Consider the following 27,768-nt stretch of genomic DNA (forward strand, 5'->3'; position numbering starts at 1 on the left):
AGCTCCGTCGCAGTGATCTTCGCGCACAGCGGCCTCGGCGGCGCATTACAACCATGGCCGGCGACACGGAAACACGCCTAAGGGACCGGGGCGACCACACCGACGTCATACGGCAACCTTTTCTCATCGGTGTCTCCGGGGGCACCGCCAGCGGAAAGGTTGGCACCTCAAGTCTTAAAAAAAAGGGGAGCGGGCTTAGGGAGTGGTGACGCTGGGGGGGTTTGAGCTAAACGACGGCCGGGAAGCGGCTTGACCGCGTGGCTTCCTCGCCGCTTGATTGACAGCTCCGTCATCCCTTTTTTTTTTTAACCATTGCTCTTCCGGTGCGACACAACTGCACGTCGACACTATCTAGCCGGTTTTCTTTACATAAATACATATATATTTTATATTTTTAACATGACATATCCGCCATGAGCCCAAACTGCCAATTGTGTAGGCGGACTATATTATGTCATTTCGGCCATCGAAGACAATGGCTAGCTGGTCGTACTGTCCCTTGTTTGTAAACATCTTTTTCCCACCTGACAAGCATTTTTATACGACTTAAAAATGATATATCGCCCCTGTTTTGTTTATTTAACAAAGGCAGTGCTTTGTCTGCAGCTAACGGAAAGGTCTGACCCACATTCGCCAACCCGCGACTGTAAAGATTAGGAGCGCGCCTGCACGTCCTTTGTTCGAAGCAAGATGAAGGTTCCCAGCCTCATCAGACATGGTTTTTAAAGTCATCATCAAAACATCTTTTTTTTTTTTTTTTTTGGAGCCTGCTTTGATCATTTGGAGTCTTTTCTGGCAAACCCACTCGTGTCTTTTTTACGGAGAGAGACCCAGTTCAATAGCCAATCACATTGGTTATGTAAAGACCACTTCGTTATTATTAAATGAGTAATAAAATGTAATACGCCTTGTAAGTCCATCACCATCATAAGTCCAAGCTTGTTTTTGGTATATGTAGGAATATAGATCACCTTTTTGACCTCACCGCCCAGACTTTTCCACTACAGTAGGGTCCGGGGCCCACCTCCAATATTAACACTGAATTAGTAATCTTACCCTTGATCCATCCATCATCTTCCGCTTATCCGAGGTCGGGTCGCGGGGGCAACAGCCTAAGCAGGGAAACCCAGACTTCCCTCTCCCCAGCCACTTCGTCTAGCTCTTCCCGGGGGATCCCGAGGCGTTCCCAGGCCAGTCGGGAGACATAGTCTTCCCAATGTGTCCTGGGTCTTCCCCGTGGCCTCCTACCGGTTGGACGTGCCCTAAACACCTCCCTAGGGAGGCGTTTGGGTGGCATCCTGACCAGATGCCCGAACCACCTCATCTGGCTCCTCTCGATGTGAAGGAGCAGCGGCTTTACTTTGAGTTCCTCCCGGATGGCAGAGCTTCTCACCCTATCTCTAAGGGAGAACCCCGCCACACGGCGGAGGAAACTCATTTCGGCCGCTTGTACCCGTGATCTTATCCTTTCGGTCATGACCCAAAGCTCATGACCATAGGTGAGGATGGGAACGTAGATCGACCGGTAAATTGAGAGCTTTGCCTTCCAGCTCAGCTCCTTCTTCATTTCATATTCAATAATTGTGTGTAGCCAATTCCACCCTCCTGGGAGGAGAGGTGAGCAGTGTGCAGCAGCGGTACCGCGCCCAGGAATAATTATTGGTGATTTAACCCCCAATTGTAACACTTGATACTGCGTGTCAAGCAGGGAGGTAATGGGTCCCATTTTTATAGTCTTTGGTATGACTCGGCCGGGGTTTGAACTCACGATCTACCAATCTCAGGGTGGACACTCTAACCACTAACCAGCAATAAAATGTAATACATCTTGTAAGTCCATCACCATCATAAATCCTAGCTTGTTTTTGATATATGTGGGAATTTAGATCACCTGTTTGACCTCACCGCCCAGACTTTTCCACTACAGTAGGGTCCGGGTCCCACCTCCAATATTAACACTGAATTTGTAATCTTACCCTCGATTTAATTTCATATTCAATAATTGTGTGTAGCCAACTTACAGTTTACAACCTTGTCACATCATATGAAACAACGTGTTAAAGGCCTACTGAAATGAGATGTTCTTATTTAAACGGGGATAGCAGCTCTATGTGTCATACTTCATCATTTCGCGATATTGACATATTTTTGCTGAAAGGATTTAGTGGAGAACATCGACGATAAAGTTCCAAACTTTTGGTCGCTAAAAAAAGCCTTGCCTGTACCGGAAGTAGCAGACGATGTGCGCGCGACGTCACGGGTTGTGTAGCTCCTCACATCTGAACATTGTTTACAATCATGGCCACCAGCAATACAATCATGGCCACCAGCAGTGAGAGCGATTCGGACCGAGAAAGCGACGATTTCCCCATTAATTTGAGCAAGGATGAAAAATTTGTGGATGAGGATAGTGTGAGTGAAGGACTAGAAAGAAAAAAAAAAGACAGGGCAGTGGGAGCGATTCAGATGTTATTAGACACATTTACTAGGATACTTCTGGAAAATCCCTTATCTGCTTATTGTGCTACTAGTGTTTTAGTGAGATTGTACGACGACGTCACGGGTTGTGGAGCTCCTCACATCTGAACATTGTTTACAATCATGGCCACCAGCAATACAATCATGGCCACCAGCAGTGAGAGCGATTCGGACCGAGAAAGCGACGATTTCCCCATTAATTTGAGCAAGGATGAAAAATTCGTGGATGAGGATAGTGTGAGTGAAGGACTAGAAAAAAAAAAAAAAAAAGACAGGGCAGTGGGAGCGATTCAGATGTTATTAGACACATTTACTAGGATACTTCTGGAAAATCTTTTATCTGCTTATTGTGTTACTAGTGTTTTAGTGAGATTATATAATCATACCTGAAAGTTGGAGCGGTGTGGTGACCACCAGTGTCTCTGAGGGAAGCCATGTTTCTCGACGAGGCGAAGCAAAGGCAGACGGTCGGGCCGGGCTGAGCTTTTTCCCCCCCCCCCTCCTCCACGGTGGAAGCATTCCACGTTTGGGGGCGGCCGGTCGGGGGAGGCAAGACAGTCCGCAGCTGCCTCTTTGACAGGTGCACGATGAACGACGCAAGCTCCGCTAATGTCTACGGTAAAAGCCGGCTTATTACCACAATTTTCTCCCCGAAACCTGCCGGTTGACATGTGCTCGGGAACCATCTTCACTTGACCGCTCTGTTCTATAGTAAAGCTTCACCTTCGGGAATGTAAACAAGGAAACACCGGCTGTGTTTGTGTTGCTAAAGGCCGCTGCAATACACCGCTTCCCACCTACATCTTTCTTCTTTGACGTCTCCATTATTAATTAAACAAATTGCAAAAGATTCAGCAACACAGATGTCCAGAATACTGTGTAATAATGCGATTAAAGCAGACTACTTATAGCTGGGATCGGGCTGGAAAAAAATGTCTGCTACAATCCGAGACGTCACGCGCACACCTCATCATACGGCGACGTTTTCAACAGGATACTTCGCGCAAAATTCAAAATTGCAATGAAGTAAACTAAAAAGGCCGTATTGGCATGTGTTGCAACGTTAATATTTCATCATTGATATATAAACTATCAGACTGTGTGGTCGCTAGTAGTGGCTTTCAGTAGGCCTTTAATCACAATGGTTTATTACCTAGGGGTCCCCAATCTGCGGCCCGCGGGCTAAATCCGGCCCTTTATCGTCCAAAATCTGTCCTGCCTGAAGTGCCAAGCAAAAAAAAAAAAAAGTTTTTTAGTTATTTTTTAAAATCTGTCCTTTATAATCCGTTTTCTTGTTCCTCTTGGTGTCTCCTAGCCGCTCAGGGAAATAATATTCTCTAAAAATGCATTTTCCCATCGATAACATAACATCATCGGCAAAGTGTGCTCTCTTTCAGTCAATTAGTGCGTGATGAATATATGTATGTATCCATCCATCCATTTTCTACCGCTTATTCCCTTTCGGGGTCGCGGGGGGTGCTGGCGCCTATCTCAGCTACAATCGGGCGGAAGGCGGGGTACACCCTGGACAAGTCGCCACCTCATCACAGGGCCAACACAGATAGACAGACAACATTCACACTCACATTTACACACTAGGGCCAATTTAGTGTTGCCAATCAACTTATCCCCAGGTGCATGTCTTTGGAAGTGGGAGGAAGCCGGAGTACCCGGAGGGAACCCACGCATTCACGGGGAGAACATGCAAACTCCACACAGAAAGATCCCGAGCCTGGATTTGAACCCAGGACTGCAGGAACTTCGTATTGTGAGGCAGACGCACTAACCTGTGTATATATATATTTATGTATGTATGTACATGTGTATATATATATATATATATATATATATATATATATATATATTAGGGGTATAACAGTACGCAAAAATTTTGGTTCGGTACATACCTCGGTTTTGAGGTCACGGTTCGATTAATTTTCAGTACAGTAAGAATACAACAAAATACACATTTTTGGGTTATTTTTTTACCAAATTTATAAACAATGGCATAACATACATATACACACAGGGTCCATTGCCAGAGTTAATGTGGTCAACATATATGAAATAAAAACTAAATAAGATAAGGCTCAGAATGGTTTCTTAACAAAACCTTTCTACACATAAAGTGCTTTTTTTGATTGATTGATTGAGACTTTTATTAGTAGATTGCACAGTACAGTACATATTCCGTACAATTGACAACTAAATACAAAAACCCCAATAAGTTTTTCAACTTGTTTAAGTCTGGGTCCACATTCATCAACCCCCCCCCAGCCTGGCTAACTTGGCTGCTATAGAAACATTTGTTATTGCTTCAGCCCTGCCTGACTCGCCGAGGAGAGGCTGCTTGAATGCGGTGGTGCCGCTTCAAAGGAGTTAACATGTTTGACGTGTTGGCAGAAGCATACCCTACTGCTGCTGAACAATGTCGACAAACCTCTGTCCTCCATTGTTGTATCGCGCAGTCAAAGTGTTCCCAAACGGGAGATCTTAAAGGGGAACATTATCACAATTTCAAAAGGGTTAAAAACAATAAAAATCAGTTCCCAGTGGCTTGTTGTATTTTAGGATTTTTTTTCTAAATTTTGCCGGTCCCCGAATAGCCCTAAAAAAAAGCTTTAAAGTGCTTGATTTTAGCTATTTGCGATATGACTATCCATTTCCCTGTGACGTCATACAGTGCTGCCAATGTAAACAAACAATGGCGAATAGCACAGCAAGATATAGCGACACTAGCTCAGATTCAGACTCGGATTTCAGCGGTTTAAGTGATTCAACACATTATGCATGTATTGAAACGGATGGTTGGAGTATGAAAGTATTGAAGAAGAAACTGAAGCTCTTGAGCGAATAGCTATTGACGCTATTCATAGCCATAGCATGGCTGAATAGCTGCGTTAGCATCGCCGGTAAAATGTGCGGACCAAACGATCAGGACTTTCGCATCTCTTGACACTGGAGCAACTTAAATCCTGCGTTAGCATCGCCGGTAAAATGTGCGGACCAAACGATCAGGACTTTCGCATCTCTTGACACTGGAGCAACTTAAATCCGTCGATTGGTAAGTGTTTTTTTCGCATTAAATGTGGGTGGAAGGAAACGTAATATAGTTGCAAATGCATCTGCAGGTTATCCATACATCTCTGTGCCATGTCTGCTTTAGCACCGCTGGTAAATAGCATGTTAGCATCGATTAGCGTAGCATGTTAGCATCGATTAGCTGGCAGTCAACATCAACAAAACTCACCTTTGTGATTTAGTTGACTTTATCGTTGCAAATGAATCTGCAGGTTATCCATACATCTCTGTGCCATGTCTGCTTTAGCACCGCAGGTAAATAGCATGTTAGCATCGATTAGCATAGCATGTTAGCATCGATTAGCTGGCAGTCACGCCGCGACCAAATATGTCTGATTAGTACATAAGTCAACATCAACAAAACTCACCTTTGTAATTTAGTTTACTTTATCGTTGCAAATGAATCTGCAGGTTATCCATACATCTCTGTGCCATGTCTGCTTTAGCACCGCCGGTAAATAGCATGTTAGCATCGATTAGCATAGCATGTTAGCATCGATTAGTTGGCAGTCAACATCAACAAAACTCACCTTTGTGATTTAGTTGACTTTATTGTTGCAAATGAATCTGCAGGTTATCCATACATCTCTGTGCCATGTCTGCTTTAGCACCGCCGGTAAATAGCATGTTAGCATCGATTAGCATAGCATGTTAGCATCAATTAGCTGGCAGTCAACATCAACAAAACTCACCTTTGTGATTTAGTTGACTTTATCGTTGCAAATGAATCTGCAGGTTATCCATACATCTCTGTGCCATGTCTGCTTTAGCACCGCCGGTAAATAGCATGTTAGCGTCGATTAGCGTAGCATGTTAGCATCGATTAGCTGGCCGTCAACATCAACAAAACTCACCTTTGTGATTTAGTTCACTTTATCGTTGCAAATGAATCTGCAGGTTATCCATACATCTCTGTGCCATGTCTGCTTTAGCACCGCCGGTAAATAGCATGTTAGCGTCGATTAGCGTAGCATGTTAGCATCGATTAGCTGGCAGTCACGCCGCGACCAAATATGTCTGATTAGTACATAAGTCAACATCAACAAAATTCACCTTTGTAATTTAGTTTACTTTATCGTTGCAAATGCATTTGCAGGTTATCCATACATCTCTGTGCCATGTCTGCTTTAGCACCGCCGGTAATATGTGGAGACACTCTGGCACATTCAATGGGGTCTGGAGGCAGACACTTTGGCATCTTCGGGCCAGTGGTGCAACTTGAATCCCTCCCTGTTAGTGTTGTTACACCCTCCGACAACACACCGTCGAGGCATGATGTCTCCAAGGTTCCAAAAAATAGTCGAAAAAACGGAAAATAACAGAGCTGGGACCCAATGTTTGCAATGTGTTGAAAATGAAAATGGCGGCTGTGTTACCTCGGCAACGTCACGTTCTGACTTCATCACCACATGAGCGATAAACAGAAAGGCGTTTAATTCGCCAAAATTCACCCATTTAGAGTTCGGAAATCGGTTAAAAAAATATATGGTCTTTTTTTTCTGGACCATCAAGGTATATATTGACGCTTGCATAGGTCTGGTGATAATGTTCCCCTTTAACGAGACCGGAGGGTCTTCCAGCTCTGGCTTTTACATGTTGTCCTAGCCCGGTCGCTGCTAGCCTGTCTCGCTCTGCATTGTTTACACAACGTGCGGTGCGCTACCTAATATGTCCGTGTGGAAACTCGTTCGATACACCACTGAACCGAAACCCCCGTACCGAATTGGTTAAATACAAATACATGTACCGTTACACCCCTAATATATATGTATGTGTATATATATATATCTATGTGTGTAAATATATATGTAAATATATATGTATGCATGTACGTGTATGTATGTATGTACATATGTGTGTATGTATAATATATGTCTATATATACATATATATACATGGGTATATATACATGTATGTATTTATATGTGTGTGTGTGTGTATGTATGTATATGTATATATATATATATATATATATATACATATATATATATATATATATATATATATACATATATGTATTTATATATGTGTGTGTGTATGTATGTATATGTATGTATGTATATATATATATATATATATACATGGGTATATATACATGTGTGTATATATATATATATATATATATATACATGGGTATATATACATGTATGTATTTATATATGTGTGTATGTATGTATGTATGTATGTATATATATATATATATGTATGTATATATATATATATATATATGTATGTATATATATATATATATATATATATAAGAAATACCTTGAACACTAAAACAGGATGTTGTGACATTGTATCCACTTCCGCTGGCCCACACGGGTGACTTAGCTCGCCCACAGGTGATGTGAAAGTCCTAAACAGGTCACATTGATGTATTGGGAAAAGGACCCGGACTACCTCCAGACGTCACCCAAATCTGATGTGAAAATATCAGATGGGAGACACTCTGTCGCGTTTCAACTGGCAGGGATGGTGCGTCACTTAAGGGCAAAAGGAGGCTGTTATGTCATATTGAAATCCGAACTTGCGATACTAAAACCCTGGAAAAACCAGTATGATTACGGGGATGTCCGTCAACAGAAGGCAGTTTGTACAAGAAAGGATGTCAAACACATCATCTGGTGGTTTTTCTCACCATGAAACTGGTTAAACACTTCAGCAATCTGGCTTAAAAGAACCTATCACACAGTGTCATCTCACTTCTTGTGCAATACGCTCTGCTTACTGTGGGGAATCAAGTCATCAATCAGGTGCAATTCAAATTCAGTGTGATGTGTTGCACCCCGCTGGGCTTGCATGATGCAATTCCAGCCCACTTGCATGAAAGTGGCGTAGGCTGCAGCGAGGCAGCGCCTTGTTCTGGATTCAAGTCTGACTCAAGTCCACCAAGCCAGTGTCCCACAATCGACTTGATCGAAAACACGTTTTTAACGGCTCAGCCTAAAAATACTCAAAAATGGAATAAATGAACAAATATATATATATGTATATGTATGACTTATTTTTAACACTTCAGAAAAACTCATTTTTTTTTATTTGTACTGTCCTTGCCCTAAAGCAGTGTTATGAATTATTGACCGATTTAGGGGTTCCAATTACTTTACACAAAATACTCCACTTTGAGCATGTTTTGGGAGACATTATTTCATATTTTCATGTTTTCTTATTTAAAAAAAAAAAAAAGGAGTTAACAAAAAAAAAATTACAATTATGGCAACAGATGGATCTGAAGTAGTTCCATATATTTCTAGGCGTTGAAAAAGATAAATTGAGCACTTTGAGCATTTTTGGGGGACATTTTTTCATATTTTTGTGTTTTCTGATTTGTAAAAAAAAAAAGTACTCAACAAAAAATAATTACAATTATGGCAACAGACAGACCTGAAGTCGGTCTATATTTTTTTAAGCATTGAAAAAAATAATTGAGCACTTTGAGCATTTTTTGGGGGACATTTTTTCATATTTTTGTGTTTTCTGATTTGTAAAAAAAAAAGTACTCAACAAAAAATAATTACAATTATGGCAACAGACCTGAAATTGGTCAATATATTTTTAAGAGTTGAAAAAAATAATTGAGCACTTTGAGCAATTTTTGGGAGACAATTTTTCCATATTTTTGTGTTTTCTAATTTTTTAAAAATGAGTTAACAAAAAAAATGCAATTATGGCAACAGATAGACCTGAAGTCGGTCTATATTTTTTTAAGCATTGAAAAAAATAATTGAGCACTTTGAGCATTTTTTGGGGGACGTTTTTTCATATTTTTGTGTTTTCTGATTTGGAAAAAAAAAGTACTCAACAAAAAATAATTATAATTATGGCAACAGATACATCTTAAATTGGTTGATATATTTTTAAGCGTTAAAAAAAAAATTGAGAACTTTGAGCAATTTTTGGGAGATAATTGCTCCATATTTTTGTGTTTTCTAATTTTTTTTAAAATAAGTTAACAAAAAAAAATGCAATTATGGAAACAGATAAACCTGAAGTCGGTCTATATTTTTTTAAGCATTGAAAAAAATAATTAAGCACTTTGAGCATTTTTTGGAGGACGTTTTTTTCATATTTTTGTGTTTTCTGATTTGGAAAAAAAAAGTACTCAACAAAAAATAATTACAATTATGGCAACAGATAGATCTGAAATTGGTCGATATATTTTTAAGCGTTGAAAAAAATAATTGAACACTTTGAGCAATTTTTGGGAGACAATTTTTTAATATTTTTGTGTTTTCTAATTTTTTAAAAATGAGTTAACAAAAAAAATGCAATTATGGCAACAGATAGACCTGAAGTTGGTCTATATTTTTTTAAGCATTGAAAAAAATAATTGAGCACTTTGAGCATTTTTTGGGAGGCATTTTTTCGTATTTTTGTGTTTTCTTATTTTTTTTTTTTAAAAGAGGACTTTACAAAAAATAATTACAATTATAGCAACAGTTAGATCTGAAGTCGGTCTATATTTTTTTTAAGCGTTGTAAAAAATAATTGAGCACTTTGAGCATTTTGGGGGGGACATTTTTTCATATTTTGTGTTATTTAAAAAAAAAAAATGAGCAGGACTGTTTCTTTTGCTCCCTGACGGGGCGTCTGACATTTTCGAGGCTCCATCTGTTGAAAACAAAAGCAGCGGCCGCAGAATGTCCTGTCAGCATTCACCCAGAGACTTGGTCTGCTGGCCAGGTCACAGAGGACACAGTGGGGTCCCACAGTAAAGGAAACACCCACTTGTACCACATTTTACACACGACAGAGCCGCACCCACTCGGTCTTAGAAAACATTTTTTTCCAGATAGTAGCTGCAGATTCATACGTAAATGTGTCTTAACAGGGCAGTAAAACGGTTGTTTAAACAAAACAGAAGTCATGGTCATGGACCCACTAGCTGCGCAAGCCAAGCTAAACAGACTCAATAACTCCACAGTGACGTTTTGGTAAATTGATTACATTACGTAGAAATATGCATGGAAATACTCCTATAGACATCACACAGGGGACGCTTTAGTAAGTTAGAATAGTTTTAGTTATATTGTAAAACTTAAAAACGTGATTAATTTACAGTCTATAGAGGTACAAATGCCGAAGGCGGAACGGCACTTCTACTTCCGGCTGAAAGCTCTGCAGTGAGCAAATTCGTCCACAAGATGGCGCCATAGCGCACTCTATAAAACATATTTTCAGTGTCTTTGCATGTTTTGTTTTTTAATCATTGGCATTATGGCTCGTGCTTTGCAGTCGTCCGTGTGCGAGAAGATCATGGAGCTGCTGGGCCAGAACAAGATCGACCACCACCAGAGGCAGGTGGCCATCCTCAGCCAGGACAGCTTCTACAAGGTGCTGACCCCAGACCAGAAGGCCAAGACGCTCAAGGGCCAGTACAACTTTGACCATCCAGGTAAACAAATATTTCTACCCTTTTTTTTTTTTAGAAAACATTTTCATCATCTACGGCAGGGGTCACCAATCTTTTTGAAAGCAAGAGCTGCTTCCTGGGTACCGATTAATGCGAAGGGCTACCAGTTTGATACACACTTAACTAAATTGCCAGAAATAGCCAATTTGCTCAATTTACCTTTAACTTAATGTTATTATTAATAATTAATGATATTTATCTTTCTGGAAACACTGATCATCTTAATTATTCCTCACAATAAATATATATAGAAACAGATAAATATAAAAAAATAAATAAAGGGTATTTCTGTCAGTCATTCCGTAAGACATTTTTTTTCCTTCTACGGAAGGTTTTTTTTGGAGAGAATAAATGAAAAAAACACTTAATTGAAAGGTTTAAAAGAGAAAAAAAAACACGAACAAAATGAAAATTTAATTTTGAAACAGTTTATCGTCAATTTCGACTCTTTAAAATTCAAAATCCAACCAAATTAAAGAAGACAAAAGCTAGTTGATTTGAATCTTTTGGAAAAAATTTAAAAATTTTTTTATGGAGCATCATTAGTAATTTTTCCTGATTAAGATTAATTTTAGAATTTTGATAACATGTTTTAAATAGGTTAAAATCCAATCTGCACTTAGTTAGAATATATAACAAATTGGACCAAGCTATATTTCTAACAAAGAGAAATAATTTCTAGATTTTCCAGAACAAAAATTTTAAAAGAAATCCAAAAGACTTTGAAATTAGATTTGAACTTGATTCTACAGATTTTCTAGATTTGCCAGAATTTTTTTATTTTTATTTTAATCATGATAAGTTGGAAGAAATATTTCACAAATATTCTAAGTCGAAAAAACAGAAGCTAAAATGAAGAATTATTTTAAAATGTATTTATTATTCTTTACAATAAAAAAAAAAATACTTGAACATTGATTTAAATTGTCAGGAAAGAAGAGGAAGGAATTTAAAAGGTAAAAAGGCATATGTGTTTAAAAATCCTCAAATCATTTTTAAGGTTGTATTTTTTCTCTAAAATTGTCTTTCTGAAAGTTATAAGAAGCAAAGTAAAAACAATAAATGAATTTGCTCAATTTACCTTTAACTTTATGTTATTATTAATAATTAATGATATTTATCTTTGTGGAAACACTGATGATCTTAATTATTTCTCACAATAAATATATATAGAAACAGATAAATATAAAAAAAAAATAAAGGGTATTTCTGTCAGTTATTCCGTCAAACATTTTTTTTCCTTCTACAGAAGGTTTTTTTGTAGAGAATAAATGAAAAAAACACTTAATTGAACGGTTTAAAAGAGAAAAAAAAACACGAAAAAAATGAAAATTTAATTTTGAAACAGTTTATCTTCAATTTCGACTCTTTAAAATTCAAAATTCAACCAAATTAAAGAAGACAAAAACTGGTTGATTTGAATCTTTTTGAAAAAATTAAAAAAATAATTTATGGAACATCATTAGTAATTTTTCCTGATTAAGATTAATTTTACAATTTTGATGACATGTTTTAAATAGGTTAAAATCCAATCTGCACTTAGTTAGAATATATAACAAATTGGACCAAGCTATATTTCTAACAAAGAGAAATAATTTCTAGATTTTCCAGAACAAAAATTTTAAAAGAGATCCAAAAGACTTTGAAATTAGATTTGAATTTGATTCTACAGATTTTCTAGATTTGCCAGAATTTTTTTATTTTTATTTTAATCATGATAAGTTGGAAGAAATATTTCACAAATATTCTAAGTCGAAAAAACAGAAGCTAAAATGAAGAATTAAATTAAAATGTATTTATTATTCTTTACAATAAAAAAAAACTACTTGAACATTGATTTAAATTGTCAGGAAAGATGAGGAAGGAATTTAAAAGGTAAAAATGTATATGTGTTTAAAAATCCTCAAATCACTTTTAAGGTTGTATTTTTTCTCTAAAATTGTCTTTCTAAAAGTTATAAGAAGCAAAGTAAAAAAAAAAAAAAGAATTTATTCAAACAAGTGAAGACCAAGTCTTTCAAAAATGTTCTTGGATTTTCAAATTCTATTTGAGTTTTGTCTCTCTTAGAATTAAAAATGTCGGGCAAAATGAGACCAGCTTACTAGTAAATAAATATAATTTAAAAAATAGAGGCAGCTCACTGGTAAGTGCTGCTATTTGAGCTATTTTTAGAACAGGCCAGCGGGCGACTCATTTGGTCCTTACGGGCACGGCGTTGGTGACCCCTGGTCTACGGTCCAGTTCCCTCGAGGGTTGTCCACGTGCCAATATTTTGGTACCGGTACCTAGATGTATATACCTATATGTACTTTTCTAAATAAAGGGGACCACAAAAAATAGCATTATTGTGTTTATTTGAGCAAAAATCTTAAAAATGTAGTCCTTAAATAAAAAAGTGAACATATTGGACAACTTGTCTTTTAGTAGTAAGTAAACAAACAAAGACTCCTAATTAGTCTGCAGTAACATATTGTGTCATTTATACACCTATTATTGTGAACACATTATGAGGGACAAACTGTAAAAATGGATGATTAATCTACTTGTTCATTTACTGTTAATATCTGCTTATTTTCTGTTTGAACATGTTCTATCTACACTTCTGTTCAAATGTAATAATCACTTTTTCTAAACTTCTTTGATACTTGACATTAGTTTTGGATGATACCACACATTTAGGTGTCGATCCGATACCAAGTAGTTACAGGATCATACATTGGTCATATTCAAAGTCCTCATGTGTCCAGGCACTTATTTACTGACTTTATAAACATAATATACTTTTTTTTTTTTTTTTTTTAAAGGCAAACATTTTTTGCGACGATAAATATTGATGGAATATCGACTAAATATACACCTGTACTTGGTATCATTACAATGGATGTCAGGTGTTGATCCACCCATGGCGCTGTGTTTTGATAGCGGTGACACCGGTGAGTTATTGTATCCTCCTACGGTGTGTAGTGAAGCATGTTTAGCTACTCCTCGTCCTCCAGTGATAATGGTACTTGTAAGAAACTTACTTTATTTGTCAGCATGGAGGCCAGGATTAGTGATTTAGAAGTAGCTACAACACTGCAGACCCATGGTTGGATGTTTATCTTGACTTTTTACACCAAAATGCGTCCGTTCTCCCTTTCTGTCTACACACTGTGTCTGCTTGTAAGTACTCGGTGTGTGTGCGCTGCCCAACATGCTCCTCTGCTCCTAAAACCAGCAATGTCACCACATGATCACACGCTGTCATGCCCGTTAAAAAGGAAAAAAACGGGGAACCAGTACTTTTCAGAGTATAGTACAGAGTATAGTACAATACTAGTACCGCTATACTATACTAGTATCATGATACCCTCCAACCCTAGATCCCTCATACTCACCATTATGTGAATCTAGTTAATAGTGTGAGAGTCCAGTCCATAGTGGATCTAACATAATAGTGAGAGAGTCCAGTCCATAGTGGATCTAACATAATAGTGAGAGAGTCCAGTCCATAGTGGATCTAACATAATAGTGAGAGAGTCCAGTCCATAGTGGATCTAACATAATAGTGTGAGAGTCCAGTCTATAGTGGATCTAACATAATAGTGTGAGAGTCCAGTCTATAGTGGATCTAACATAATAGTGTGAGAGTCCAGTCCATAGTGGATCAAACATAATAGTGAGAGTCCAGTCCATAGTGGATCTAACATAATAGTGTGAGAGTCCAGTCCATAGTGGATCTAACATAATAGTGAGAGTCCAGTCCATAGTGGATCTAACATAATAGTGTGAGAGTCCAGTCCATAGTGGATCTAACATAATAGTGTGAGAGTCCAGTCCATAGTGGAGCTAACATAATAGTGAGAGTCCAGTCCATAGTGGAGCTAACATAATAGTGAGAGTCCAGTCCATAGTGGATCCAACATAATAGTGTGAGAGTCCAGCCCATAGTGGATCTAACATAATAGTGTGAGAGTCCAGTCCATAGTGGATCTAACATAATAGTGTGAGAGTCCAGTCCATAGTGGATCTAACATAATAGTGAGAGAGTCCAGTCCATAGTGGATCTAACATAATAGTGTGAGAGTCCAGTTCATAGTGGATCCAACATAATAGTGAGAGTCCAGTCCATAGTGGATCCAACATAATAGTGAGAGTCCAGTCCATAGTGGATCTAACATAATAGTGAGAGTCCAGTCCATAGTGAATCTAACATAATAGTGAGAGTCCAGTCCATAGTGGATCTAACATAATAGTGAGAGAGTCCAGTCCATAGTGGATCTAACATAATAGTGAGAGAGTCCAGTCCATAGTGGATCTAACATAATAGTGTGAGAGTCCAGTCCATAGTGGATCTAACATAATAGTGAGAGTCCAGTCCATAGTGGATCTAACATAATAGTGTGAGAGTCCAGTCCATAGTGGATCTAACATAATAGTGAGAGTCCAGTCCATAGTGGATCTAACATAATAGTGAGAGTCCAGTCCATAGTGGATCTAACATAATAGTGTGAGAGTCCAGTCCATAGTGGATCTAACATAATAGTGAGAGTCCAGTCCATAGTGGATCTAACATAATAGTGAGACAGTACAGTCTATGGTGGATCTAACATAATAGTGAGACAGTCCAGTCCATAGTGGATCTAACATAATAGTGAGAGTCTAGTCCATAGTGGATCTAACATAATAGTGAGACAGTCCAGTCTATGGTGGGGCCCTCAGGGTATCATCTTAAGTGGAGACAGGTCAGCATCGCAGAGACGTCCTCAACTGATGCACAGACGAGTGATCCACCGACTTTGAACAGCTAGCGCGTCATCTGGGGTCATCAGTAGTGTGTGAGGCAGCAGCTGATGCAAAGACGAGTGGTCCACTGACTTTGAACAGCTAGCGCCTCATCTGGGGTCATCAGTAGTGTGTGAGGCAGCAGCTGATGTACAGACGAGTGGTCCACCGACTTTGAACAGCTAGCGCCTCATCTGGGGTCATCAGTAGTGTGCGAGGGAGCAGCAGATGCACAGACAATACAGCTGCAGGTCCAGGCTGAGTGTTGCTTGCTTACAGATGCCTTCGACAACGACCTGATCATGCAGACGCTGCGACAGATCCTGCAGGGCAAGACTGTCCAGATTCCAGTTTATGATTTTGTCACCCATTCCAGGTGAGCTCTCCTCGGCGCTCTTTCTGCGGGAGTCCCAGCAAGACTCCCCTGAATGTGTGCTGACTGCTTTCAGGAAGGAGGAGTTCATCACCGTGTACCCGGCCGACGTGGTTCTGTTTGAGGGCATCCTGATGTTCTACTCGCAGGAGATCCGCGACCTCTTCCAGATGAAGCTGTTTGTGGACACCGACCCAGACACTCGGCTCTCTCGCAGAGGTCTGTGGACTCTTTTTTTTGTTTTGTGTGTGAAGCAGCATCTCGACCAGGGGTGGCCGAGCTCTTTTCCCCCGAGGGCCACACACTGACACCTCAAGGCGTGCGGGGGCCACTTTGATATTTGTCATTTATTTCAACCATTACAGTATATATAGTTTTTTCACCTTTATATAAATGTGTTTGTGTGTGTGTGTGTGTTTGTGTTTGTGTTTGTGTTTGTGTGTGTGTGTGTGTGTGTGTGTGTGTGTGTGTGTGTATATATATATATATCCATCCATCCATTTCTACCGCTTATTCCCTTTTAGGGGTCGCGGGGGGCGCTGGCGCCTATCTCAGCTATAATCGGGCGGAAGGCAGGGTACACCCTGGACAAGTCGCCACCTCATATATATATACACACACACACACATACATACATACATACATACATACATATATATATATATATATATATATATATATATATATATATATATATATATATATATATATATATATATATATATATATATATATATATATATATATATATATGTATGTATGTATGTATGTATGTATGTATGTATGTATGTATGTATGTGTGTGTGTGCGTGTATATGTGTATATATATATGAGGTGGCGACTTGTCCAGGGTGTACCCTGCCTTCCGCCCGATTATAGCTGAGATAGGCGCCAGCGCCCCCCGCGACCCCTAAAAGGGAATAAGCGGTAGAAAATGGATGGATGGATATATATATATATGTATGTATGTATGTATGTATGTATGTATGTATGTATGTATAGATACACATACATATATGTATGCCAGCGGGTGTATGGACGGTGTAGCCAGGAGTCGTGGATACATTGCATTCTTTGTAGGTGTTGTGTTGCGTTTGTGGTGTGTTGCAGGACCGGTGTTCTCCAGAAGTGTGTTTGTCATCGTTTAATGTGGGTTTCGCGGAGTGTGGCACGTATTGGTAGGAGTGTTGAAGTTGTTTTATATCACAACCATTAGTGTGATCTGTATGGCTGTGGAACAAGACCCCTGGTTTACACACAGTAAAAGTAAAAAAAAACCTCCTCCGCCATTTTGAAAATGACAGCAGGGGAAGCGTCCCTCGTGACGTCACAAATTTGACCCGGCGGTAAAAGTAAGCATGCACTTATTAATTTGGGGAGCGAGATTTACCCGGCAGTAATTCAAGTCAGGCGCATATTACATGCCCGGTGGCTATTCAAGGAAATATGGTACATATATATGTACAGTATATATACACATTCATATGTAAATGTGTATATCTGTATATAATTTATATATACACACACAAACATATTAGTGTGTGTGTGTCTTGCTGTTGAAGTCAGTTTGCACTAAAGACGTCATTTTAAAGATTGCTCAAGGGCAGCCAGTTATCCCATAGTGGAAAGTGTTTAGTGGGTGCCAATGATAAGTCAGCACCGCCTTGTTCCCCAAGGTGTGGTGAATATCTATCATGTCGCAGACCGCGTGGGGGCGTGCTTGTTGACTCTGGCGTGCTAACACAACGCCCTCGTGTGCTCATGGCCGCCATGCCCGAGTGGCTCCCTCGCAGCAGTGCACTATGACACAACCATTGCTGCCTCAAACACCACAACTTAGGGGACATGTTTGATGACACCCAGTGTGATGTCATTCTGTATTCACCATGAAGACACCGGCTGTATTCTGACTTGAAGGCTTTTGTTTTGGGGAACGGGTGTTTATATTGTATGCTTTCAAGCTGCACAACACTTTGAGTCGTGTGTGGAACATGAACACATCCTGAGTCAGGATGTGTTCATGTTCCACACACGAGTCAGGATGTGTTGATGTTCCACATACGAGTCCGGATGTGTTCATGTTCCACATACGAGTCCGGATGTGTTCATGTTCCACATACGAGTCCGGATGTGTTCATGTTCCACACACGAGTCCGGATGTGTTCATGTTCCACACACGAGTCCGGATGTGTTCATGTTCCACACACGAGTCAGGATATATTCATGTTCCACACACGAGTCAGGATGTATTCATGTTCCACACACCAGTTAGGATGTATTCATGTTCCACACACGAGTCAGGATGTATTCATGTTCCACATACGAGTCCGGATGTGTTCATGTTCCTTACACGAGTCAGGATATATTCATGTTCCAAACACCAGTCAGGATGTATTCATGTTCCACGTACGAGTCCGGATGTGTTCATGTTCCACACACGAGTCAGGATATGTTCATGTTCCACACACGAGTCAGGATGTATTCATGTTCCACACACCAGTTAGGATGTATTCATGTTCCACACACCAGTCAGGATGTATTCATGTTCCACACACCAGTCAGGATGTATTCATGTTCCACACACCAGTCAGGATGTATTCATGTTCCACACACCAGTCAGGATGTGTTCATGTTCCACACACCAGTCAGGATGTGTTCATGTTCCACACACCAGTCAGGATGTGTTCATGTTCCACACACCAGTCAGGATGTGTTCATGTTCCACACACCAGTCAGGATGTGTTCATGTTCCACACACCAGTCAGGATGTGTTCATGTTCCACACACCAGTCAGGATGTGTTCATGTTCCACACACCAGTCAGGATGTGTTCATGTTCCACACACCAGTCAGGATGTATTCATGTTCCACACACCAGTCAGGATGTATTCATGTTCCACACACCAGTCAGGATGTGTTCATGTTCCACACACCAGTCAGGATGTGTTCATGTTCCACACACCAGTCAGGATGTGTTCATGTTCCACACACCAGTCAGGATGTGTTCATGTTCCACACACCAGTCAGGATGTGTTCATGTTCCACACACCAGTCAGGATGTGTTCATGTTCCACACACCAGTCAGGATGTGTTCATGTTCCACACACCAGTCAGGATGTGTTCATGTTCCACACACCAGTCAGGATGTGTTCATGTTCCACACACCAGTCAGGATGTGTTCATGTTCCACACACCAGTCAGGATGTGTTCATGTTCCACACACCAGTCAGGATGTGTTCATGTTCCACACACCAGTCAGGATGTGTTCATGTTCCTCACACCAGTCAGGATGTGTTCATGTTCCTCACACCAGTCAGGATGTGTCCATGTTCCACACACCAGTCAGGATGTGTTCATGTTCCACACACCAGTCAGGATGTGTTCATGTTCCACACACCAGTCAGGATGTGTTCATGTTCCACACACCAGTCAGGATGTGTTCATGTTCCTCACATTCACTATCAATATCTTTACAATAAAATAGGATGGCAGGTGTATAATTAACTACAATCCTCCATAAAATGGATGCCCCATCTTTAATAAATATCAATATTGATAAAAAGAAAATTAGTTTTGTTTAATACAATTCTGCCCAAACATTGAATAAAGTCAAATACTAAAAAGGCAACAAAAGAACTATCAACACTTCTTGTCTAATTTCAATGTGTGCAGCAGATACACCTGGCGATCACAAACACTTTTATCAAAACATTTTTTTTTATCAATGAAGAACCACAAATAACCTGAAAATGTATATTTTTGAACACCCCGACTATCAAATGTTATTTTTTTGTTCATTTGAACAATTCAGACTAATACATTTAAAAATGTTACTGTATTTGCATCTTTGTCATTTGGTTCACTTCCTTGTAGGTTTGTACAGTATACTGCTACTAATTAATCAAACTCTGTGTGAAAAGTACCGGTTCCCCATGTTTATTTTTAACGGGCATGACATCATGTGGTGACATTGCTGCTTTACCAGCAGAGGAGCATGTTGGGCAGCGCACACACACAGAGTACTTACAAGCAGACACAGAATGTGGACAGAAAAGGGAGAATGGACTCATTTTGGTGTAAAAAAGTAAACATAAAGGTGAAGTTATAACACTGAAACACCCTCAGCTCCTTAAAGACATGGCTAGTAGGTGGCTAATGTCCATCCACAGTGTTTTAGCGACTTTTAAATCACTTATCCTGGCCTCCATGGCGACAAATAAAGTTAACATTATCACCGGGGGATGAGGAATAGCTAAACATGCTTCACTACACAGCGTAGGAGGATACAATAGCTCACCACCGTCACAATGTAAACAAACACCTGACATCCACTGTAATGATACCAAGTACAGGAGTGTATCTAGTCAATGCTACTATGATTACATCGATATTTTTTTTCCTTTTTAAAAAATTCATAAGTTTTTAAAGTCATTAAATACGTCCCTGGACACATGAGGACTTTGAATATGACCAATGTATAATCCTGTAACTACTTGGTATCGGATCGACACCTAAGTGTGTGGTATCATCCAAAACTAATGTCAAGTATCAAAGAAGAGATGAATTAGTGATTTTTATATTTGAACAGAAGTGTAGATAGAACATGTTAAAAGAGAAAACAGCGCGACACCTACCCTTTACATCAGTATTTCTTAACCATATTATTATTGCTTTTTTTTGGTGTTATATTTTATTGTATGATTCTGTAACTACTTGGTATCGGATCCATACCTAAATGTGTGGTATCATCCAAAACTAATGTCAAGTATCAAAGAAGAGAAGAATAAGTGATTATTACATTTGAACAGAAGTGTAGATAGAACATGTTAAAACAGAAAATAAGCAGATATTAACAGTAAATGAACAAGTAATATTTTTTTTACAGTTTGTCCCTCATAATGTGTATAAAATAATAGGTGTATAAATGACACAATATGTTACTGCAGTCTAATTAGGAGTCTTTGTTTGTTTACTTACTACTAAAAGACAAGTCTAGTATGTTCAACATTTTATTGAAGGACTAAATGACAATAATAAACAAAAGTTTCATGTACACCAAGATATTTACTTCCAATGAAGACAACAGTGACATTCTTTGTGGTGCCTTTTTTATTTAGAAAATAATTGAAACACATTTTGGTAGCGGTACCAAAATGTTGGTGTGGTGACACAACTTCCTGCTGTCATTCCCACAAACACATTTGAACACTTTTCCTTCTCGTAGGAATGCCCGACTTTTGGTGTGTTTGACTCATCTCTCATCTCTCGTCTCTCATCTCTAATCTCTCGTCCCTCATCTCTAATCTCTCGTCCCTCATCTCTAATCTCTCGTCCCTCATCTCTAATCTCTCGTCCCTCGTCTCTAATCTCTCGTCCCTCATCTCTAATCTCTCGTCCCTCATCTCTAATCTCTCGTCCCTCATCTCTAATCTCTCGTCCCTCATCTCTCGTCCCTCATCTCTCGTCCCTCATCTCTCGTCCCTCATCTCTCGTCTCTCGTCCCTCATCTCTCGTCCCTCATCTCTCGTCTCTCATCTCTCGTCCCTCATCTCTCGTCCCTCATCTCTCGTCTCTCGTCCCTCATCTCTCGTCCCTCATCTCTCGTCCCTCATCTCTCATCCCTCATCTCTCGTCCCTCATCTCTCGTCCCTCATCTCTCGTCCCTCATCTCTCGTCTCTCATCTCTCGTCTCTCATCTCTCGTCCCTCATCTCTCGTCCCTCGTCTCTCGTCTCTCGTCCCTCATCTCTCGTCCCTCATCTCTCGTCCCTCATCTCTCGTCCCTCATCTCTCGTCCCTCGTCTCTCGTCCCTCGTCTCTCATCTCTCGTCCCTCGTCCCTCATCTCTCGTCCCTCATCTCTAATCTCTCGTCCCTCATCTCTAATCTCTCGTCCCTCATCTCTCGTCCCTCGTCCCTCATCTCTCGTCCCTCATCTCTCGTCCCTCATCTCTCGTCCCTCGTCTCTCGTCCCTCATCTCTCGTCCCTCATCTCTCGTCCCTCATCTCTCGTCCCTCATCCCTCGTCTCTCGTCCCTCGTCTCTCGTCCCTCATCCCTCGTCCCTCATCTCTCGTCTCTCATCTCTCGTCCCTCATCTCTCGTCCCTCATCTCTCGTCCCTCGTCCCTCGTCCCTCGTCTCTCGTCCCTCGTCCCTCGTCTCTCGTCCCTCGTCCCTCGTCTCTCGTCCCTCGTCCCTCATCTCTCGTCCCTCGTCCCTCGTCTCTCGTCTCTCGTCCCTCATCTCTCGTCCCTCATCTCTCGTCCCTCATCTCTCGTCCCTCATCTCTCGTCTCTCATCTCTCGTCCCTCATCTCTCGTCTCTCGTCCCTCATCTCTCGTCCCTCATCTCTCGTCCCTCATCTCTCGTCCCTCATCTCTCGTCCCTCATCTCTCGTCCCTCGTCTCTCGTCCCTCGTCCCTCATCTCTCGTCCCTCGTCTCTCGTCCCTCATCTCTCGTCCCTCGTCCCTCATCTCTCGTCCCTCGTCTCTCGTCCCTCGTCTCTCGTCTCTCGTCCCTCATCTCTCGTCCCTCATCTCTCGTCCCTCATCTCTCGTCCCTCATCTCTCGTCTCTCATCTCTCGTCCCTCATCTCTCGTCCCTCATCTCTCGTCCCTCGTCCCTCGTCTCTCGTCCCTCGTCTCTCGTCCCTCGTCCCTCATCTCTCGTCCCTCGTCCCTCATCTCTCGTCCCTCATCTCTCGTCCCTCGTCCCTCATCTCTCGTCCCTCGTCTCTCATCTCTCGTCCCTCATCTCTCGTCCCTCATCTCTCGTCCCTCGTCCCTCGTCCCTCATCTCTCGTCCCTCGTCCCTCGTCTCTCATCTCTCGTCCCTCATCTCTCGTCTCTCGTCCCTCATCTCTCGTCCCTCATCTCTCGTCCCTCATCTCTCGTCCCTCGTCTCTCATCTCTCGTCCCTCATCTCTCGTCCCTCGTCTCTCGTCCCTCGTCCCTCATCTCTCGTCCCTCGTCTCTCGTCCCTCATCTCTCGTCCCTCGTCCCTCATCTCTCGTCCCTCGTCTCTCGTCCCTCGTCCCTCATCTCTCGTCCCTCATCTCTCGTCCCTCATCTCTCGTCCCTCATCTCTCGTCCCTCATCTCTCGTCTCTCATCTCTCGTCCCTCATCTCTCGTCCCTCATCTCTCGTCCCTCGTCCCTCGTCTCTCGTCCCTCGTCTCTCGTCCCTCGTCCCTCATCTCTCGTCCCTCGTCCCTCATCTCTCGTCCCTCATCTCTCGTCCCTCGTCCCTCATCTCTCGTCCCTCGTCTCTCATCTCTCGTCCCTCATCTCTCGTCCCTCATCTCTCGTCCCTCGTCCCTCGTCCCTCATCTCTCGTCCCTCGTCCCTCGTCTCTCATCTCTCGTCCCTCGTCCCTCATCTCTCGTCCCTCATCTCTAATCTCTTGTCTCTCGTCTCTCGTCCCTCATCTCTCGTCCCTCATCTCTCGTCTCTCGTCCCTCATCTCTCGTCCCTCATCTCTCGTCCCTCGTCCCTCATCTCTCGTCTCTCATCTCTCGTCCCTCATCTCTCGTCCCTCATCTCTCGTCCCTCGTCTCTCGTCTCTCGTCCCTCGTCCCTCGTCCCTCGTCTCTCGTCCCTCGTCCCTCATCTCTCGTCCCTCGTCCCTCATCTCTCGTCCCTCGTCCCTCATCTCTCGTCCCTCGTCTCTCGTCCCTCGTCCCTCATCTCTCGTCCCTCGTCCCTCGTCTCTCGTCCCTCGTCCCTCGTCTCTCATCTCTCGTCCCTCGTCCCTCATCTCTCGTCCCTCGTCCCTCGTCTCTCGTCTCTCGTCCCTCGTCCCTCGTCCCTCGTCTCTCGTCTCTCATCTCTCGTCCCTCATCTCTCGTCCCTCATCTCTCGTCCCTCGTCCCTCGTCTCTCGTCCCTCATCTCTCGTCCCTCATCCCTCGTCCCTCATCTCTCGTCCCTCATCTCTCGTCCCTCATCTCTCGTCCCTCGTCCCTCGTCCCTCGTCTCTCGTCCCTCGTCCCTCGTCTCTCGTCCCTCGTCCCTCGTCTCTCGTCCCTCGTCCCTCGTCTCTCGTCCCTCGTCCCTCGTCCCTCGTCTCTCGTCTCTCGTCCCTCATCTCTCGTCCCTCATCTCTCGTCCCTCATCTCTCGTCCCTCATCTCTCGTCTCTCATCTCTCGTCCCTCATCTCTCGTCCCTCATCTCTCGTCTCTCGTCCCTCGTCTCTCGTCCCTCATCTCTCGTCCCTCATCTCTCGTCCCTCATCTCTCGTCCCTCATCTCTCGTCCCTCGTCTCTCATCTCTCGTCCCTCATCTCTCGTCCCTCATCTCTCGTCCCTCGTCCCTCATCTCTCGTCCCTCGTCCCTCATCTCTCGTCCCTCGTCTCTCGTCCCTCATCTCTCGTCCCTCGTCCCTCATCTCTCGTCCCTCATCTCTCGTCTCTCATCTCTCGTCCCTCGTCTCTCGTCCCTCGTCTCTCGTCTCTCGTCCCTCATCTCTCGTCCCTCATCTCTCGTCCCTCATCTCTCGTCCCTCATCTCTCGTCCCTCATCTCTCGTCCCTCATCTCTCGTCCCTCGTCTCTCGTCCCTCGTCTCTCGTCCCTCGTCTCTCGTCCCTCGTCTCTCGTCCCTCGTCTCTCGTCCCTCGTCCCTCGTCTCTCGTCCCTCGTCTCTCGTCCCTCGTCTCTCGTCCCTCGTCTCTCGTCCCTCGTCCCTCGTCTCTCGTCCCTCGTCTCTCGTCCCTCATCTCTCGTCCCTCGTCCCTCATCTCTCGTCCCTCGTCTCTCGTCCCTCGTCCCTCATCTCTCGTCCCTCGTCTCTCATCTCTCGTCCCTCATCTCTCGTCCCTCATCTCTCGTCCCTCGTCCCTCATCTCTCGTCCCTCGTCCCTCGTCTCTCATCTCTCGTCCCTCGTCCCTCATCTCTCGTCCCTCATCTCTAATCTCTTGTCTCTCGTCTCTCGTCCCTCATCTCTCGTCCCTCATCTCTCGTCTCTCGTCCCTCATCTCTCGTCCCTCATCTCTCGTCCCTCGTCCCTCATCTCTCGTCTCTCATCTCTCGTCCCTCATCTCTCGTCCCTCATCTCTCGTCTCTCGTCCCTCGTCCCTCGTCCCTCGTCCCTCGTCTCTCGTCCCTCGTCCCTCGTCCCTCATCTCTCGTCCCTCGTCCCTCATCTCTCGTCCCTCGTCCCTCGTCTCTCGTCCCTCGTCCCTCGTCTCTCATCTCTCGTCCCTCGTCCCTCGTCCCTCGTCTCTCGTCCCTCGTCCCTCGTCCCTCGTCTCTCGTCTCTCGTCCCTCGTCCCTCGTCCCTCGTCTCTCGTCTCTCGTCCCTCGTCCCTCGTCCCTCGTCCCTCGTCTCTCGTCCCTCGTCCCTCGTCCCTCGTCTCTCGTCCCTCGTCCCTCGTCCCTCGTCCCTCGTCCCTCGTCCCTCGTCCCTCGTCCCTCGTCCCTCGTCCCTCGTCCCTCGTCCCTCGTCCCTCGTCCCTCGTCCCTCGTCCCTCGTCCCTCGTCCCTCGTCTCTCGTCCCTCATCTCTCGTCCCTCATGTCTCGTCCCTCATCTCTCATCCATCGTGTCTCGTCTCTAATCCTTCATCCCTCGTCTCTCGTCCCTCATCTCTCGTCTCTCATCCCTCATCTCTCATCCCCCATCTCCCATCTCTCGTCTCTCATCCCTCATCTCTCGTCCCTCATCTCTCATCCCTCAACCTGCGTGTGTGTGCACAGTTCTCCGAGACATCGGCGAGCGCGGGCGAGAACTGGAACAAGTGCTGGCGCAGTACATCACCTTCGTCAAACCTGCGTTTGAGGAGTTCTGCCTCCCCGTACGTGACACACCACTCTGCACAACTTGTGCCCTCCAGTTGTTGACCCCTCCCCTCTTTTCTCCACCAGACCAAGAAGTACGCGGACGTGATCATCCCCCGAGGAGCGGACAACCTGGGTGAAGTTAGCGCTCGAACGTCTGGATGTTTGTTGTTTTGTGTTGTTGTTGCTGACCGGCGGCCTCCTTGTCCCCAGTGGCCATCAACTTGATAGTCCAGCACATCCAGGACATTCTGACCGGCGGCCCCAGCAAGCGCCAGAACGGCTGCACCAACGGCCTGAGCACCACCCCACGCCAGCGACGGACGTCCGAGTCCAGCAGCCGGCCGCATTGACCCGGCCGCGCCTCTCTTCCCAGGGAGGAGAGGGTGTACATAACGCATCACTGTATTTAAGATGAGCCGGAGGGAAAAAAAAGATTTGCATCCACAATCCAAATGCCTTTTTATTACCATGACTACTCCTTCTTAGTTCTTCATTGTCCCATTTTCTATGGCTTCTCCTCACAAGACCACCTGTGTCCCCTTCAGTTGTGTTTTTTTATTTTTATTTTAAACTGATAAAACTTGAACCCCCGCTTGATTGGGAGTGTGGTAAATATTTGTTCAGCAACTTGAAGCAAACCCAGATTGCACTTTGTATTTGTTTGATGATCTCGGGCTTGTGTTCATTGTGAAGTATTCAGTTCAACACTACAGCGTCTGGAACCCAACTCAGCTCGCCTGACGTCGCCGAGCTGCACACGGTTCTGTGCTGACACGTACTCAGGTTAACACAAGGTCATCGCCGCAGCAATATCCGTCAGGCTCCGCCACAAAAGGCCTCCGCAAAGTGGCCTCAGGTGAACGCGCACAGCAAGTAATCGCGACCGTTTCCGGGGACACTTCCGGTTACAATAATTAAAAAAGAAAAAAGCTTTGAATCATTTTTCTATTCGGCTTTGCGTATTTATTTTGTATTGTTCGACTGACTGGATTATTTGTACAGTTAAAAGATGAGTGCGTGAATTGTAAATTAACGACTGATTGACTTTGCAATTTAGTCAATAAACGGATGTCACCAAGTGTGTACTGTCTTTTTTTTTTTCCATCCAGGGCGAATTCTACATTTTGCCCACCCAGCGCTATTAAATCCAGCCTGTCCACCTTAGGACTTTGATTGATACTTTTATTAGTAGATTGCACAGTTCAGTACATATGTTACCACTAAATTTAAGTCTCACCTTAAAACTCATCTGTATACTCTAGCCTTTAAATAGACCTCCTTTTTAGACCAGTTGATCTGCCGCTTCTTTTCTTCCTCCTATGTCCCCCCCCTCCCTTGTGGAGGGGGTCCGGTCCGATGACCATGGATGAAGTACTGGCTGTCCAGAGTCGAGACCCAGGATGGATTGCTCGTCGGGACCCAGGATGGACCGCTCGCCTGTATCGGTTGGGGACATCTCTGCGCTGCTGATACGCCTCCGCTTGAGATGGTTTCCTGTGGACGGGACTCTCGCTGCTGTCTTGGATCCGCTTGAACTGAACTCTCGCGGCTGTGTTGGAGCCACTATGGATTGAACTTTCACAGTATCATGTTAGACCCGCTCGACATCCATTGCTTTCGGTCCCCTAGAGGGGGGGGTTGCCCACATCTGAGGTCCTCTCCAAGGTTTCTCATAGTCAGTATTGTCACTGGCGTCCCACTGGATGTGAATTCTCCCTGCCCACTGGGTGTGAGTTTTCCTTGCCCTTTTGTGGGTTCTTCCGAGGATGTTGTAGTCGTAATGATTTGTGCAGTCCTTTGAGACATTTGTGATTTGGGGCTGTATAAATAAACATTGATTGATTGATTGAAATGGTAACACCCCAATAAGTTTTTCAACTTG

At 43.2% G+C, this 27,768-nt stretch overlaps 1 protein-coding gene across 1 annotated transcript; it reads left to right on the forward strand.

The window, feature by feature from the left end:
• On the forward strand, window positions 1-26,964 carry uck2b (uridine-cytidine kinase 2b). Its single transcript, XM_061896906.1, has 7 exons — window positions 1-158; window positions 10,798-10,957; window positions 16,019-16,115; window positions 16,189-16,331; window positions 25,803-25,900; window positions 25,971-26,019; window positions 26,097-26,964. The coding sequence occupies exons 1-7, from the start codon at window positions 54-56 to the stop codon at window positions 26,234-26,236; spliced, it is 792 nt and encodes a 263-aa protein (XP_061752890.1). The 5' UTR covers window positions 1-53; the 3' UTR covers window positions 26,237-26,964.
• Window positions 26,965-27,768: the final 804 nt, after the last annotated feature.

This window comes from Nerophis ophidion, linkage group LG04 (assembly GCF_033978795.1).
Source record: "Nerophis ophidion isolate RoL-2023_Sa linkage group LG04, RoL_Noph_v1.0, whole genome shotgun sequence".
In the NCBI taxonomy this organism is placed as follows: Eukaryota; Metazoa; Chordata; class Actinopteri; order Syngnathiformes; family Syngnathidae; genus Nerophis; species Nerophis ophidion.

What these genes read in the sequence shown, in the direction of transcription:
- uck2b (XM_061896906.1), top strand. Translation starts at nt 54, where the DNA reads ATGGCCGGCGACACGGAAACACGCCTAAGGGACCGGGGCGACCACACC. An exon ending in GGGGCACCGCCAGCGGAAAG is followed by an intron (nt 159 to 10,797) that starts GTTGGCACCTCA and finishes CGTGCTTTGCAG; the next exon opens with TCGTCCGTGTGCGAGAAGAT. An exon ending in TTGAGGAGTTCTGCCTCCCC is followed by an intron (nt 25,901 to 25,970) that starts GTACGTGACACA and finishes TTTCTCCACCAG; the next exon opens with ACCAAGAAGTACGCGGACGT.